Source organism: Sebastes umbrosus, chromosome 13 (genome assembly GCF_015220745.1).
Source record: "Sebastes umbrosus isolate fSebUmb1 chromosome 13, fSebUmb1.pri, whole genome shotgun sequence".
In the NCBI taxonomy this organism is placed as follows: domain Eukaryota; kingdom Metazoa; phylum Chordata; class Actinopteri; order Perciformes; family Sebastidae; genus Sebastes; species Sebastes umbrosus.
The window spans coordinates 22,151,287-22,169,278 of NC_051281.1; the positions used below are offsets into that span (position 1 = coordinate 22,151,287).

The window sequence follows — 17,992 nt, forward strand, 5'->3', positions numbered from 1 at the left end:
AGGAATAAAATCAAATGAGAAGTTAGATAGTCCGAGGGCAGGATTTAGGAGACTAAATTAGACCAGACTGCGGTGACACGTTATTTTATATATATTTTATATATATTTTATAATGGTTATCAACCACTTATTAAATGTTTGTGTAGCCTATCATAAATGCTAAATAGGGGGACCGACTCTGCTAATAAGGAGGGTCAACAGTGACTGAAATGTGTTGTACGAATATTGTGAGTATAACCAGTGGTGGTTCTAGGAATTTTTAACAGGGATGGAAACAGGATGTTTTGAGGTGGCTACAACGAGAAGTGAATGTGCACGCAGATTTTGTATATGCCTTACTATTCTACTGTAGCGCTAAAATGTAAATTATTGTGCTGCATGAATACACATAACTGTTGACAATCAGTCTCCTATTTTGCAGAACCTTTATAGTCAAGTAGGCTAACCTTTTTCTGAGCTCATTTACAAAAGTTAAGGCTATTAAGTAGTCAAACGCTCTAACTATAGCCGTCAATCGATTAAAATGTTCAATCGCGATTAATCACATGATCGCTCATGATTAATCGGAATTAATCGCACATTTTGTATCTGTTCAAAATGTACCTTAAAGGGAGATTTGTCAATTAGTTAATACTGTTATCAACATAGGAGTGGACAAATATGCTTACTTTATGCAAATATATGAATATATTTATTATTGGAAATCAATTAACAACACAAAACAATGACAAGTATTGTCCAGAAACCTTCACAGGTACTGCATTTAGCATAAAAAATATGCTCAAATCATAACATGGCAAACTGAAGCCCAACAGGCAACAACAGCTGTCAGTGTGTCAGTGTGATGACTTCACTATGACTTGCTCCAAACTACATGTGATTATCATAAAGTGGGCATGTCTGTAAAGGTGAGACTCGTGGGTACCCATAGAACCAATTTTCATTCACATATCTTGAGGTCAGAGGTCAAGGAACCCCTTTGAAAATGGCCATGACAGTTTTTCCTCGCCAAAATTTAGAGCAAATTTAGAGCATTATTTAACCTCCTTTCCGAGCTAGTATGACATGGTCGGTACCAATGGATTCCTTAGGTTTTCTAGTTTCATATGATGCCAGTATCTTCACTCTAGCTTTAAAATTGGGCCTCCGAAAGATCGATTGCGTTAATACATTAAAGAAATGAGTGGCGTTAAAACGAATTTGCGGTGACACGTTGTCGCGTTAACTTTGACAGCCCTAGCTCTAAGCAAAGACCCTGGGTTCTATCTTCCTCTAAATTAACTCAAAATGACTAATCTGAATTATATAGTTGACCATACATTATAGCATATACTGGTATGATAAGACAATTAGCCTGGATGTTTTGAATAAAGAATAAAAAACAGGTTCTGACCATATTTAAAGTCATGGACTTTATTCTGCAGAGCAAACTGCAAGATGTTAGGCAAGCCCCGCCACGGTACAGCAACATAGCACCAATTTACAGGCTCGTCATTATACAGTATAACAGTGAGCACAACTAATTCTTTCTCTGCAAACTCAGCGTCACATGATTCTCCACCCATCAGTGATAACTTAACATTCACCCCAGGGATATGTTAGCATTATGAGTGGGCAAAACAACTCCACAGCCAACATTTGCAACTCAAAAATGGAGCATTGCATTAACTCGGGCGCAGTAATAAAGAAGAGCTCGCATTAACTGATTGGCATCAGCTACTTCATTCATGCTTTACCGTCAGTGGGTCATTCATTAGCTGCACGGCTACAGGCTGACTAATCAAATCCAATCCTACATGTATTCTTACTGGTGTACAGCATAGCCATTTGCCACAGCAGCTTCCTCCTCCTGTTGTGTTGAAGCTTTTAGTATTATTATTAGTACTAATAATTAAGTATGTCTTTATTAAGGGAGGTTAGTTTTCCAAGCAGAATCCTCATTGGATTTTTTGAGAGCTCCCACAAAGAGTAGGGCCTTTTCTGCCAAATATAACTGTACAACTATCAGCTATAAATGGTCAATTTCTTGAGGGAACTGTACGACTAGAAGCTTCCACAAAGGAGGCATGACAATTTCCTCATCACAGCACAACATGAATAATCCTCTGATCCAATTTTTCACAAAGACTGTTGCTTATGTTCTCATGATATGTAAAAATTATAATAATTAAAATGTTTTTTTCACCAAAAAACACAATTCCACACATAAAGTAATGTAAATAACAATCACAACTGCTTGGTGGGTGGTATTATGACGCAGGCCATAATGTGCTGTGAACCCTGACCTTGATGCCACTGACCGTGAGCTGAACCCTGATGAGGTCCAGAGGTCATCAGAGGGCATATATCATGGGGTAGGGTTTGTTTTCTAACCGAGGAGGAGTTACACAGGGGAGAGGCGCTTTTTGATTCATGGGGTCATAACATTTCCTGTAGGCCGAGAAACGAGTATACAAGTCTGGAGTAAAAATAGCAGGCTACTACATAAAAGAACACGCTCACGCACACACACACACACACCACTCAGAAAAATTCGTAATTCACCACAGAGCCACTCTTAGCCAGCATTACATAAGGGGAAAGAAATGTGAGTCTCGAAAACAAAAGTGAGGATGAAAACCCAGCACGGTACAGAACGTTTTTGCATATCTGCTGCAGCTGCGATCGGAGTCCGAGTTTAAAGTTTTTCCCTTCGCTTTAATGAGCTTTTCCTGTACGATTAGTTAAAATCCTGGATGTACTTCGCTCCCCGATGGCCCTAAGTGTGACTCAGCCTCTGAAAGGCTCCACTGTGAGGATCAACACCACTCGCCACACACTCCAGCACCCCTCCCACATCGAAACATAGCGAGTCTAGATCTGCTACATCACATGTTACATTTGACATTATAACAAAAGTCGCGATGTCAAAGAGGATCCAAAGTAGTGGAGAAACAAATAACTAGTAGCAGGGTGAGTGTCGCTTTTTCTACTTGTGTATGTTCTTCATTATCTTTTCCAAGTAAACAGGTTCCTGAAACTTTCGCAGACAGATGGAGCGGTTGTGTTACAGTCTGCTTGGTGTTAAGTGAAAGATGTGTTGAGGGATACACTGAGCCACCAGCGTTGGCCTTAGGAGGCCCATCGCTGAGAGACAGAGAGAGAGAGAGAGAGAGAGAGAGAGACGGTCAGGAAATTGAGCCCATATGATGTTTTTCCACCGTCACAAAGGAGATTTAGGAGAGATACAAGGGGAGCCAAGAGAGCTGCTTTTCTGTGGGAGTGATGGAAAACAGGAGGAAAAGAGAGAGAGAGAGAGAGAGAGAGAGAGAGAGAGCAACCCACGCCAAGAGAAAAGAAAGACAGAAAGTAGACGTGAAAGGAGGCGAGTGTGAGAGACACTATCTACTCCTGCGTTTCATCTGTGTATGACATCATGCTAACCAAGGGGGAGTTGAATGCTTGAATGAACACGAGGAAATGAATCGCTCCTTTCTCAATAAATGTCACTGCATATACCTTTCTGACGTATCTCTATCGTGCAGTATTATTGCTCCTGAAGCTGAATACTTGCACAAAAACAATCACCTGAATTCATTAACATATCACTTCCTAGCCTGACTGATTGAAGAGAGAAGAATTGTTATTATTATTATAGTAATATAAAATGCCGTTATGCCGTAAATACATTGAAGCTGCAGTCAGGAACTTCGATATTATAAAAAGTTCTATATGAAACGGTCACTATATCCTGACAGTAGTGCAAGAAACAAAAAAATCATGTCCCTCTGTGTCCTTCTATGCTCCTAATGGCATTTGCAAGAAGAAAGGAAAAACAACCAATCAGAGCTGAGCAGCCTGTAAAGCAGCTGCTCGTAAACGCCGATCAACTATAGGCAGCGCTGATCGAATATGAATTAATATTCTGTTACTGCAATGCCTATGCGTCAGATCTTTTACAGAAACATCTTGTAGTGTACTGTTTGGCTGTAAAAGGAGATAGTTTGCTCCAGCTGGTGGGCGGGACTTGGTTTTGGCATTGACTGTTTTCAACATGGTGGCCGTGTCACAAACATTCTCATTTTACAGCTAAACAGTACAATAACATATGTTTCTGAAAACATTTGAGTTGAGAAATAGGCATTACAGTAACATAATATTAATTCACATTTGATCAGCGCAGCCTAGTTTGACAGTTTTATCAGAGTGTGCAATCTTCACAAGCAGTGATTGACAGCTGCTGTAGAGACTCCTCGGCTCTGATTGGTTGTATTCCTTCGGGCGCAGTGAAACATAACAAATGCCATTAGGAGCACTATGAGGAGGCAGGGGAACAGGATTTTTTTAACAGATTGTTGTCTCGTGCACTACTGTCAGGATAGAGTGGCAGTTTTATAAAAATAACTTTTTATCATATTTGCTCAAAGTTACCAACTGCATCTTTAAATATACTCATTTCTTTCTTTCCTGTTGTTGTAAAATGCCAAAAACTGAATCGCTGGAGGAAAAATCTAACGTCAATGTTTCTTTTACTTCCACAGTCACCTAAAGTGCGCCCTTACTCTGCGATGGACGGCGTCCCCTTCTTCCTCAGCAGAGTTAAATCGGAACCTCCAGAAGACCTGCTCGCTCACGACCTGCACTTCCACACACAGACCGAGCCAGTCGACCTGTCAATCAACAAACCCCGCCCCTCCTCCTCATCCACCACCCCTACCACCACCTCGTCATCCTCCCCTCTCAGATACGCTTTCTCGCCGTCTTCTTTATCGTCGTCATCCTCCTCCTCCTCCTCTTCCTCCTCTCCATCGGTTATCACCTCAGCCGCGTCGGTGCTCACGCCAGGCCCTCTGGTCGCCCCCGGAAGCGGGGTGAGAGGTCAGCCGTATTTGCACATCCTGCACTCTGTGCCGCCGCCTCCGTCCAGTCCCCTGAGCCTACATGGAGCGGGGAAGCTGGCCAGCCATGTCCACCGCATCCCAGTTGTGGTACAGTCACTGCCCCTCATGTACACCACTGCCGTTCGATCACCCTCCAGCCTCAACAACGCCATCATGCTACCTCTGCTGGACGAGGTGAAAGGCCATGGCAAAGGTGAGCGTGAGACCGTGCACTCTGAATTCACTCCATATTCATGTGGCTGACATTGTTTTTATGGGGATTTCTATGAAACCTCTTGTCTCATTTCCTGTTAGAAACGCTATATTCTCAAATGTGCTCCAGCAACTATGATAGAACTGTAAAGGAAATGATGACGCATGATGATTCAGACTTAAAAGCTTTGTGCCTCATGATTAGTTTTATTAGCAACATAAGCTATCTGGCTGGTCTCCAACTTTTATAGACAGTTTCTCCACCTACTGAAAAATCAATTAGGAATCTATTATCCCACGGAAAATATTCACCTAATCAATATGGTTGAATATTTTCAATCATCAGTTGTGAAGCACATCACAAGTAGAGTTGTTCTGATACCGATACCAGTATCGGAAATGCCTCCGGTACAGCCGGAAATGCTGGATCGGGTATCAGCTAGTATGCCAGTCTGTGTACCGATCCAATATCACATTATCATATCATTCATCAGCTCATTTACGCTACACAGAAACAACAACACGTGTCACTCGTACCCAATCCATACATCCAGCCCGATCAGTACTGCGCAAGAAGCAAGATGGCTCACTCGTTAGCTACTTCCATCATCGATTTTAGACACAGTGATCTTTCCGATCTGATGAGCTGATGATTGAAGTAGCTAATAAGTGAGCCATTTTGCTTCTTGGGGCAGGTGCTAGGGGAGAGTGTAATGTTAATTAAAGCGAACAAAATGTCAGCAATTTGGCAATATTTCACACTGGAAAATCTGTCAAACTAGATAATAAAAGACAGTTCTATGGCATTCATTCTCTGTATGTATTTGTTCATGTTTTACCAAAGGTTTAGCCATGAATCATGACATACAACAATAATAGCAATCACATCACATCCATACAGAGTTTGATATACATTTTTATTTTTGCCATATTACGATATCCAAAATCTAAGACGATAATCTAGTCTCATATCATGATATCGATATAATATTGATATATTTCCCAGATCTATGACAAAGACAGCATGCTGGCATCAGGCAGTGAAAAAGTGGCTGCAATACTTATGTGATGTGGCTTGAGATACCCCAATGGTAAACTGTTTATGATGGAATATTTGTCTGCCCAGATGTCCTTAGTCAAAGATCTCGCAACACTGTGAAAGCTGACTGTATGTGTACGAGACGTCCCCTCTGGCGATGATGTTCCCCCTTCAGAGTGAGGATGAGGTTTACAGGTTCAAAGGCTCTCGACAGAGATTTTGCTCTCGTATAGCCTCTGGTGCAGGTAACCTGGGCCACACCAGTCGTTGCCTTTCTTTCTATCGAAACGCAAACATCCGAGGCAGTCTGAGTATTGCTGCAGACCTCGTTGGCCTGGCCCAGACTGTGTTATTGGTTTTCTCTCTGGGTGTGGTTTTACTGCCAACCACTGGGAGTGAGCCTACAGTAGGTGTTTCTGTCCAACTCTGAGCCGCACACAGGCCAACTGTTGGTTGTAAAAGAGGTCGCTTCATGTCACTCCCTGCAGGATGGACGGACACACTTTAACTCAGACCCGTGCATGTACTGTATACTGTACAAGCAAACATGTGTAATTGGAGCATGTAGTCAGAAAGACACTTGGTCGGCTGGGTGGGGTGGTCCCCTTGGAGACGGGCGTTTTGTGTCTGCTCCCAAGGAGAGAAGAGGAAAGAAGGAAAGGACAGGAAAAACAAGACTTGCATAAGAGGGTGTGGATGGATATTGAAGATGGGTGGCACTTACACAAACACACGCACGCACACACACAGTCCAACATCAGCGCTGCCCGGCTCAAAGCACCAAGGGAGCGGGGTGAATGAGTGTTGGGTGTGGTGGATACAGTCACTTTTAATGAGATCGCAAGCAGTAGACAAACAGAACATTTGACTATTTATTGCACTTAATGAGAACTGTTTCATAGAAATTCCCACAGTCAAAGTCAAATGAAAAAGAATACAGTGCTTTGGATATGAGTAGATTTGGAAAAATGAGTTGTTGACATCAGGAGAGTTATTATCTAAAGCCCATTCCCCTCCATATGAAGTTTAATGTGAGGGTCAAGAGCCCAGATTTACCTTTTTTGACTTGATACAAACTGAACAATCATGATGCAAGTCTCAGTCATACTGAAGCTTTCAACATACAAAAACACCTCCACGCACACACACATACACACACACTTCCACTCACCCACACTCGCACACACACACACACAGGTTGGCCATCCTCTTTAAGAGAGGGCGGGTACCCTTCCTTTCACTGCTGTCTCCCTGTCTCCGGCAGGAGGTTGCCATGGAAACAGGGCTTGACTGGAAACAACAGGAGAGAAAGAAAGAAATCCGGTGCTCTGCCCACCTCTCTACCACTCCTCCTTTGTGTCCCTCGCTCAAAATACCCCTTTCCAGCACACGATGCATTTCTAACTAATTACAGGTTTTCCATAGGGTATAGCAAGCTGGTGACCACTCTGCATGTCTTAGTCCCCCCCTCCCCAGTAATAACACCATGTCTGCTGCTAACTCTAGACCCTTATTATGGGCCATTATGGCCACAGTCTCGGCTGAGAGGGCAGAGGAGGTGAGGTCCTGATAGCTTTTATAAAAGCACCAGGCGTATAACAGTTGCAGTGGAAAATGTATCACTATATGTTCAGTGTTTGTGACGATTGCTACAAGAATAGTTATTATAATATCTTAGCCATGCAGTTTCCAAGTTTAATCCAGTGGATTTCCAGCAACTTTTCGTTGACAAGTAGTCTCCGACAGATTTTTTTTTTTTGACATTCATCTCTTGAGATATCCAGGATGTACGCAGCCTGTGTCCATGGAGACAGGGAGGACAGAATGGCTGCGGGCTCTGGCAATATATCCAATGAGTTGTCCAGGGGAGAAGTTGTCACAACTTGTGGAGTAGATGTTACGTTGTCATGCAGCTCAAGAGACAGAGACCCCTGTGCTCAGTGGCTCATGGTTAATAGCATGCTGGTCAGTCAAATGTTGCATGTTTTGTTTCTTGGTTACTATGCAAAAAGAATCAAAGAAGCTTGCTTGCTAATTATCAGGATGTTCTGTGAAAAGAATGCAGCAGCAAACGGGTGGATTTAAACGCCTGTGTTGTCTTCGGGGCCTTTTATATGTGAAAGTTTTGTCATTACCATGAATATGATTCTCTGTCAGTTGCACATGTAGGGGAACAGAGAGCAGCAGAGTGGCACTCATGCATGCACACATACTTTTAACTTGGACATATTCGGTATTCACACACACACACACGCACACACACACTCACACTCAATAACACATGTACCCACTGACTCTCGTGTCTGTGTCCATTCCTTCCACAGCACACACAGACCACAACGGCCTGTCGCCAAGGCAGATCAAGAGTGACAGCGATGACGACGACCTGCCAAACGTGACCTTGGACAGTGTTAATGAGACCGGCTCCACTGCGCTGTCTATAGCCCGCGCCGTACAAGAGTGAGTATCATGATCTGTACACGTGTGTGTGGGAAATGTGGAGTCTCTACACTGACCTTTTCTCCTCTACCGACCCTGACAGCTCTAAAACAAATCCCCATATCTCTGTCTTGAGCTGTTATTTTTGTTCTGTGTGATGTTTGGGAAGTACGGTCTTGATCTTAACACTCCTCTCCACACTGTTGGCCGCTGTTAAATTTGGTGATATGAGAGTTTCTATTTGGTCTACTGTTATAGTACTGTAAGCTTAGTGTAGGAGAAAGGTTCTCAGACTAACTTTCCTTCACATTATCACTCACCCAAATAGTAAATAGTTACATTACAATGTAGCTATGTATTAAAGGTGCCCTATACGATATCCAGAGCATTAATATAGGATCAAACAACTATTTGCTATTTAAAGATATAGAGGAGTAATGTCGACCTGAGCAGGGAATAAAGCTGCTCTCCCTCGCTGCGCCTGATTCGACTGTTATCAGGCCATTAAATAGGTGTTATAAGTCGCTATAAGCACCATAGATGTGGGTCATTAGGGGCCTATTACGCCTACTATATTGTAAAGTGAAAGTGAAACTTAAACGTCACGTTTTGAACACAAACAAAAAGGCTTCTTTAGGTTTAGACAACAAAACTACAACTTCTTTAGGTTTAGGCAAAAAAACAAAACACTTAGTTAAGTTTAGGGAAAAACATTGTGTTTTGGGTTAAAATAACTACGAGCACAAAGACAACTACACATTGTTGGTTTCGCACGGGATTCAAACTTCGGTCTCCTGGGCGAAAACCATGTGTTTCGTGTGGAGGCAACAGAAATGTTCCCAATCTCGCATGTTGTAGTTACTCACCAACCATATAGAAAAAAACAACAACTTGAAGTTTAAAATGTCACTGCTCATAGAAACAGTTTAATAGTTATTAAAGTTATTTTTGAGAAAATATTTTCACATCTTAGAATACATATATATGCAGATCTCTATTAGGGGATTTTATTTGAGGAAGCTGTCCTCTGCATGGTATCTAGTTCCAGTTGGGGCTGCCAATAGTTAATTTTTCCTTTTCCATTAGCCATTGTTTATCAAGCTGTTGAGATTTTGGGTCTTACAATATAAAGGAAATGTCTAATTTAAAGAAGGGATGCCTGAAACGCCTTGCTTGAAGCCCCGCCTTTTATTCTGTAACGTGGTGATGTCAGCAAGTAAAACATTTGCATAATACCTGCTTAGAGGCTAGTTTGGCAAGCCCTCAAACAAAGCTAGTTAGAGCGGAGCTGGAGGGGAGTCCGAAGAGTTTTGTTTGGTTGACCAATCCTAACAGAGTGGGACAGCTGACCAATCAGAGCAGACAGAGCATTTCAGACAGAGGGTGAAAAGAGGTGCTGCAGCACAGCCAGTATAGGAAAAGTAAAGCTTTTTTTGAACATTAAAGCATGTAAACATGTTCTAGTAGAAACCCAAAATACAAGTATGCACCTGAAAATAAGCACAATAGGTCCTCTTTAAGTTAAATAATCAGAGCTCTGACATGGCATTACACAATTCAGAGTACAGAGGTTTAAAATGTTTCACCTGACGTTGCTCGTTGTTAGTCACCCTGGATGAGAGCATCATTTACATATCAACCCAGTATAAAACCTGTGCATTTCTGTGTGCTTTCGTATCTGCTCTTCCACAATCCACATTTGGATGTATCTGCGTGGGAGTGCATCTACAGTATATGCCTGAATGCATATGGCTCAGACATACTTTATGCCCAGGCATCACAACTCCTGTGGTGCCAGTCCATCTGTGTTGAATGTAAAGACTTCCACCTCTCCAGTGGATGACAGCGTATACAGTATCCCGATCAGAAATCAAACGCGGAGAAACATTTGGCTCGGCCCTGCCCTCCTCCCCTGTCGCCCGTAAACCCAGAACGGTCATAACTAGCAGCCTGGCCAGACTCAAGTTAATGCCCAAAGGACTTTTTATTTAGACTAACTATGAGGAAAGTATTCCAGGACTCCTAGAGAATCCTGCTAATGATGTAGCAACATTAACAAGGCTGAGGCTGACGGTCTGAGCTTTGGTGGTAACAGTCCAGCTTACGCGGATTGACACTGTGTACAAGCCATTGTATTGTTTGTTTGTGCATTGCTGGGCATTACTGAACCTCTACAGTAATGAAACTAAATGAGTTACTGTGGTGGCATTGTGGTAAAAACTCTGGCTGTGCTTGTTCAGTTGTAGTAGAAGTAGAGGTTGCCATGTTTCAGGGAAGACACACACACAGAGAGAGAGACTCTGGAGGACTCAGGTTTCAATGCAGGTTATTGAAAGGGACAGGCATGCCCCTGAGTGCCACACGTGGGCACCGGGTGGTCAGAGGAGAACAGAGGTTGGCAGGACCCAACCTTTCACTGCCCAAGCTTTCACTATGGAGAGAAATCACCAGCCAGGCTTAGCAATGCCCTGCCAGGGCCTGCCCACACACACTCACTTCTCTGTGTGCAAAGTGCAGACTGTGCTGTGTGGAAACTGCACTTGCTGTGTGCGTGCGAAAAAGAAAAAAAAAAGTATGTGTGCACGTCTGCAAGTATTAATCCTCCGCCGTACATGTTTGTGTTTGTACTGTATGCATGCACGTGTTCTCTGCACAGTGGACAGAACAGCTGGTTCCAGAAGGAGGTCAGCCATTGTCAACAGGAACACAGACTTGCATGTTTGTCTGCGAAAAACAAAGCAGTCTGTAGTCTCCTTGAGTTACGCGCCAGTTTGGCCACATAGAGGAAGAACGTGCATTCTGTATTGACACAACACATGCGCTCTGCGGACATCTGCAGTGCAACAGAAGCCGACGGCACTTCTTTGAAACGTATCAGTCCGTCACGTCGCCGTGTTTCTTCTTTCCGTTTCATTTCGACGTGTGCAAGTGTGGAAAGATTTGCTTTATGTCATTTTAGTAGCCACATTTACACAAGCCAGAGAGCATCAGAGGAGAGATGTGTAAGGGCGGAGGATGGGAGTGCCTGCAGCTTCCAATCCAGGTATCCATATATAAATAAATGAGTGAAAGGAGAGAGTGAGATAGAGTGTGTGTGTGTGTGTGTGTGTGTCATGTGCTTCTTGGGCAGCCTCCTCCATATTCATGCGTTTCCCTGGGGACGGGTGGAGAGGCTATTGTGGGAGAGCGCGAGTGAAAGAGAGGAAGACAGTTAGAGAGGAGAGGGAGAGAAGGTGTGTGTGTGTGTGTGTGTGTTGGGGTTTAGGGGCTTGTGTTGGAAGGGTTGTCTCTGCTCAAGTCTGGCTGGTCCCCAAGGACCTGGGGGCCACGGAGCAGAGCAGGTGGAGGGAGGGGAAGGGGTTGAGGCGAGGGGTCGTATCCTCGGACAGGTACAGGAATGCCCAGTGGGCAGTATTCCAGTGCGCACACACACTCACACACACACCCCTTTTCCTGTTTTCTTGATAAATCCACCATTACTGTCTGTTTAAGAACCGTGTTACTGTGTCGACAGTCTGTTGTTATGACCTTGTTTCCTATGAGAAGTTAGAGAAATATGTATTGTGTTCGCGGGAAACCCCTGTTGCAGGTGACACACATACTCCCTCGCTCTGTCTCGCTGTCGTGATTGTGGAGAGCGGCGGATGACGATCAGGGGAAAAAGAGGGGAAAACAAAGGAACTAAACAGAGGTCAGCTCTGTTTGAAATCGTTCTCAGCTGTACTTCCTATTTCTCTCGGCTGCTTTGGGAGACACAAACAGACGCATTCACACATCCGCGATGCCGCGGTGACACAGGGTTCAAGGCAGTGTGAGTTTGCCCCTGGGCTCACATGAGAATATACAACGAATCGATTCTCACCGAAACAGCCATGACACAAATAGCCAGAGATGTGCTATTAAAGACATAAAGACTCATTGTTTATGCGAATAAATACACCCTACTCACAACTCTGTTTCTTGTTTTCTACATGTTTTTTTTGTCTCATTAATTGAGGAAGTTATTCAGCTGAGCCCAAGATAAACCTCTAAACACAACGTCGCCATGTCATAATGATTATACATACTTTAAACTTTAATGTGAACCAGGCGATCTGTAGTTGCTGATTTTGCTGGTTTTAAACCCACCAGTTTAACTAGCGTGAGCACAGTGATCTTTTACTATATATTTACACATACAGTGAGCCTGCTGATATAAATAGCAACTGCTAGTAGCATCTTTCAGGAGCCAAGCAGAACAGACCAGTATGGTGGTGGAACTTTCTCAACCCACAGAGAAGCATGAAAATCCTTCTACTGCAGTTAAAACATGTCGAACTATGAGCGGTTGTATTACATGACAAGAGCAACATGGAACATGTTTAAGCTGAAGCTTGCATTTAAAGCTGCAGTCGGTAACTTGGAGAAAATATGATGAAAAGTTTTTTTAATAAAACGGTCACTATGTCCTGACAGTAGTGCGTGAGACGGATAATCATGTGAAAACAAAAATCATGTTCCTCTGTGTCCTGAATGAAAACAACCAATCAGAGCCGAGGTGTCTCTACAGCAGCTGTCAATCACTGCTCACAAAACTTGCAAACTCTGATCAAACTGTCAAATAAGCCAGCGCTGATCAAATATGAATCAAGATTCTGTTGCTGTAAAGCCTATTTCATATTTTAGTGTATTGTTTAGCTGTCAAATTGGAAAGTTTGCTCTGGCTGGTGGGCGGTGCTTGGTTTTGGCTCAACTGTTTTCAACCTGGCAACCGGGTCACAAACTTTCTCATTTTACAGCGAAGCAGTACACTACAATATGTTTCAATGTTTGTATTTTGCACTGTCAGTGCTGTTAGCACCATTAGCTGCGAGCCGCCGGCTCAGCCGTTGCAATGTTGAGAGCCATGCGGAGGCAGTAGAAATGCTCCCAATTTTGCAGTGCACGGGCAGAGTGCGCGCATGTAGACACAGGCAGGTAGGCCGTCTAATCATGTTATTCAGGCCGAATGAAATGATTGGACGGGTTTATTACAGTCCTGCGACAGCCACAGATAACAGATTTTTTTTCTTTTTTTTCATCGGAGCATTTGATTTATTGATTGCTGTTCGGATGTAATGAGAATTTCAACAAATATAACAAAAAAAAGTTTTCAAAGAACACTACCAACCCTAGCTTTAAATTGAATTTCCTCTCACTGGATTCTGGTACTTTTCTGTCGTGACTTGATATCATCACAGGAATCGTTAAAATGTCATCTAAGTGGATTTTAAAGTTTGTAATTATCTTTGTTTTGCTGGTGAGCGCTTGTTACGTCTGTGTTTTTGTGAGGACTGAAGATCACATAATAATAGGTAGCATGTGTCACCCTGGGGAAAAATTTCTACGAGTAGCCAAAATGGATTAAACCAGAAGTCTGTCCCCGAGCTCTTGAAGCAGAGCAGTGACGACGACAGAATTATCACCAGCAGTGGAGAAACAGTTATTGCACGTTGAATTAATTAATTTATGATGAGCGATGAGTCGCTGTTCGTTCTGTGTTTTAGAACCTGTTGTACTCAGACCTTCCTAAATTATATCATAATCACGGAGTCACTTCACGGATGAAGTCAGAATGTAAACATCCGCCTCATCTGCTAGATGTCTGAGCTCAGAGTGTTTCCACTGCCTCTCCACACACACAAAGTAGTACCTCTGTAGTACCTCAGATTCAAGGTGCTTGTCTACATTTCTGTTAGATTAGTAGATGAGATGGCAATCTCATCAATCATTTCTAATTAAAACTTGCTGTTTACCTTCATCTTTATGAAAACACTTTTTCTGTCTAAATGTACAGCTATGACATCACGTTGCAGTACGATATTTTCTGAACTTTAGACACACATTGGAGAGAGAGAGAGAGAGAGAGAGAGAGAGAGAGAGAGATGTGAGGGAAGTTGGAGTCCACTTCATATCTGACCCGTGTGCTCATTTCCTGTACAGCTTCAGATTGGCAGTAAGCCAAGAGCAATAGGTGATCTGTATGTGTGTGTGTGTGTTTTTTCTGTATTTCTGTGTATTTGTGTAGCCTAGTGTGTATCTTGATTGCATGCGTGTAATATCGGAGTCTGACAAATCGTGCTTCGGTGAAACTCCGAGAGACAGGAAGTGGGTTGTGTGTGCGGTGGAGACAGTTCACTGGAGGGCCTGTCTGGCAGCCCCTGCTCCTCTTTCAAATCCCTCTAACGCGACCGAAGCTGCTCCTTTCGTACGCTCCCTCTTTCCCCTTTCCCCCCCTGCTTCACCCTCTTACCTGCTTCGCAATATCCACAGCAGAGACTCTGAGACCTGAAAGGAAACCTGTGCTCCATCACTGCTGACATATATCCCACAGATATTACTCCTCCCTTCTAGTAAACAGAGATGTTCTTATTTTCCGTCTCTGCTGTCTCTTTCTCTTTCATTTGTTGTGTGTGTTCCTTCCTCGATTTCTTTGTGTGTGTGTGTATACGGCATTATCTTCAGAGAAGCGATGCGTGAGCACATTTAAGATTTGCCACAGATATGATACTACACTACACTGCAAATACTCGCACAAACACTTACAAGTCTGGCACGCAAAGAGCACACACACACACACACACACACACACACACACACACACATACTGCTACAGGGCTTCACTGTTGGAAGTGACAAATTATATAATCAACCGTGATATTGACTAGTTAATGGAGAGGAAATGTCATGCCAAAATGTATTGATGACAGAAATAACTCAGGAGTCATTAACTTCATTGAACAACATTGAGATAAAACTCCGTTATCCCTCCACCTAAGATTGATGAAAGTGTAGGGGCAAGAAGAATACCAGCCTTCTTACCTCATCTACGTCCTCAGAGTTACAGTACAGCAGTGTCGCACTGCCACCTGCTGGCCAAGCTACTATTCCACTACCTTACATGATAACTGTTTGTATGTATCATATACAGTTAGTACCTGCTGTATGCAGGAAATTAACATACTTGACTTGTTTGATACCAAAAAAAACAAAAACATTATACAATAATTGTGCCGTTGGACATCAATCACAGTTTTTACATGCATTTCTCTACACTCAGGTCTCTTCACAAACATGGATAGCATGTTAATCTTAGGGATGCACCGATACCGTTTCCGGATAGGATATCGGGCCGATACTGACTCAAACAGCTGGATTGGATATCAGTGACAATGGGGCCGATCTATTTAATTCAATTCTATGTTTATATACTATATACTGGAATTTTAATTTGTGTTTAAGTTTTGACCAACCTGAATTGTAATTCCTTTTTACTGCATAGGTCACCCGATTCGACTGTTATCATTCCATTAAATATGTGTTATCGGTTGCTATAAGCATCACAGATGTGGCTCAGTAGGGGCCTACTACGCCTACTACTTTGTAAAAAGTGAAAGTGAAACTTAAAAGCAACACACTCTAACACGTTGTAAAACTGAATGAACTGAATGTTTTGATCACAAACAAAACAGCTTCTTTAGGTTTAGGCAACAAAACCATTTGGTTAAGTTAAGGATAAAAAAGATAGTGTTTGGGCTTAAAATAACTATGTTTGGACCAGTCAAAGGAAAACTTTACACTAGTGAACAGATGTTGTTGGTTTTGGGACGCGAACGTCAGCCTCTTGGGTGAAAGTCTAGTGATTTGTGTCCCGTCCAACACCACCAACCTCTACCCCAGAAGGAGTTTAATGGTGTCTATATTACAGTGCTACTATTACAGTACTCTTGTCATACTTACTACGGTCGCTAGAGGCTGCTGACGTCTTCTTTTATTCCTTCTTTCGGTGATTGGCCATGTGAATCGATGATGAAACCTACTAGTGGGTGTAGCAGGGCCCTACAGACCCACGTCTATGAGGCTTAAAACCACTGATAACGGCCATTTGTGCTACCATACAGTGTATGTCACAACGCAATATGTTTCAGTAAGCTTTATTTATATACTGTGAACAGCTATTTTAAAGCTTATTAAAACAGCTTATTTCACAAAGGAAAAAAGTCAACATTATTTTGGTTTTCAGTTTACTAAGCTGTTTCATCACATCCACAATTATTTTTATTTTTACAGCTGTGTGCAGTTCCTCAATTTCCTTTGTGCACTGAAATGTGTGAGAATAGTGTCCACATTCAAAAATCAACGTTTTTTTAAATATGAATACTGTTTTGAGTATGCTTTACATTGCTGACTTTTTCAGTATGAATACACTACATACATCATCGTCACAGTCCAATAATGGTTTTATGTTTATCCTTATTCTTTCGTTGCAGTTCCATGTCCCCGTTCAGTATTGACAGCATACGGCGCCCCCGGAGGTCAGAGTCACCCGATTCCAAAAAGAGAAGAATTCACAGATGTGACTTTGAGGGCTGCAATAAGGTGTACACCAAAAGCTCCCATTTAAAAGCACACCGGAGGACGCATACAGGTCAGTAGGTCTCAGTGTGAATGTTTAAATGCTGCGATTTTATTTTATTATATTGTCGAGTAATGACCTTTAAATGCTCAGAAAGTCACACTCTTATTTTTGTTAGCCAATGCCATGGACTTTGCAAATATGTAACGCAGGTAATAAGGTAAGGTTGCACTGAAAACCATCTGAGAGTCTGAGTCACTTTAAAAGATGAAGTCACATTTTAATCTGGAACAGGTCAAAGGGTAACGCCGAATCAAGATCGAGGCCAGAGCAATTTGAAAAAGACAATGAAGTGTGCATAATTCATTCTAAATGTGGAAATAAATAGTTAAAAATCAAGTCAAATTTGGCATACAGAGGATGTAATACTACTGTAAATGTTCTGTGCCTGCATCTTTCAGCATCCTTCTAATCAATACCTATAAAATGACTAATCTGTGCATAGACGTATGTAGACATGTTCACACATTGGTTTCAATTGGACTTAACATCAATAAATTTCCATTATTTTTCATTTAGCTTGAGTAGAAGACAAAGGTCAATCTTGAAAAAACAGCAAGGCCTGAATCCAAATAGGCACAAAACCAAAACAAGTCCAAGATATCCATAAAGTGTCCTTAAGACTGGACTCAAATCTGAGACCGTGAAAAAAGTTGCCCAGAACGGACAAACCAAACACTGACGCTGGATAAGGCCATTCGTGTTTTCGTGTTGGCCACCGTAGTTCTTGGCTTCCTACAAGTTTCAGTTGGTTGCAATCTGCAACCTCACAGCTAGATGCTGCCAAGTCTTACATAATGGAGCTTTAAGTCTCTATCTATAATGCATTATATATGTATCTATAGTGCATAACACATTTAAAACACTTGTATAATGCTTTATAGGAGTTGCTGAACATATTTAATAATGCATTGTGATGTCTTATAACAGCAGTCATAAGGCATTATGTTTGGTCATATTATGAAGGGCAAAGAATCTCAGTTTCTGTCACCACAGTTGAGGGAGACT

General features: G+C 42.4%; 1 protein-coding gene across 1 annotated transcript in view; it reads left to right on the forward strand.

Annotated features, from left to right (window-relative positions):
- klf12b (Kruppel-like factor 12b) overlaps positions 1-17,992 on the forward strand; it is a 45,986-nt gene that overhangs the window by 22,271 nt on the left and 5,723 nt on the right. Inside the window, 3 exon segments of the mRNA XM_037789282.1 lie at positions 4,521-5,073; positions 8,436-8,571; positions 16,839-16,996. Of these exon segments, the coding sequence (XP_037645210.1) occupies positions 4,521-5,073; positions 8,436-8,571; positions 16,839-16,996 (847 nt within the window).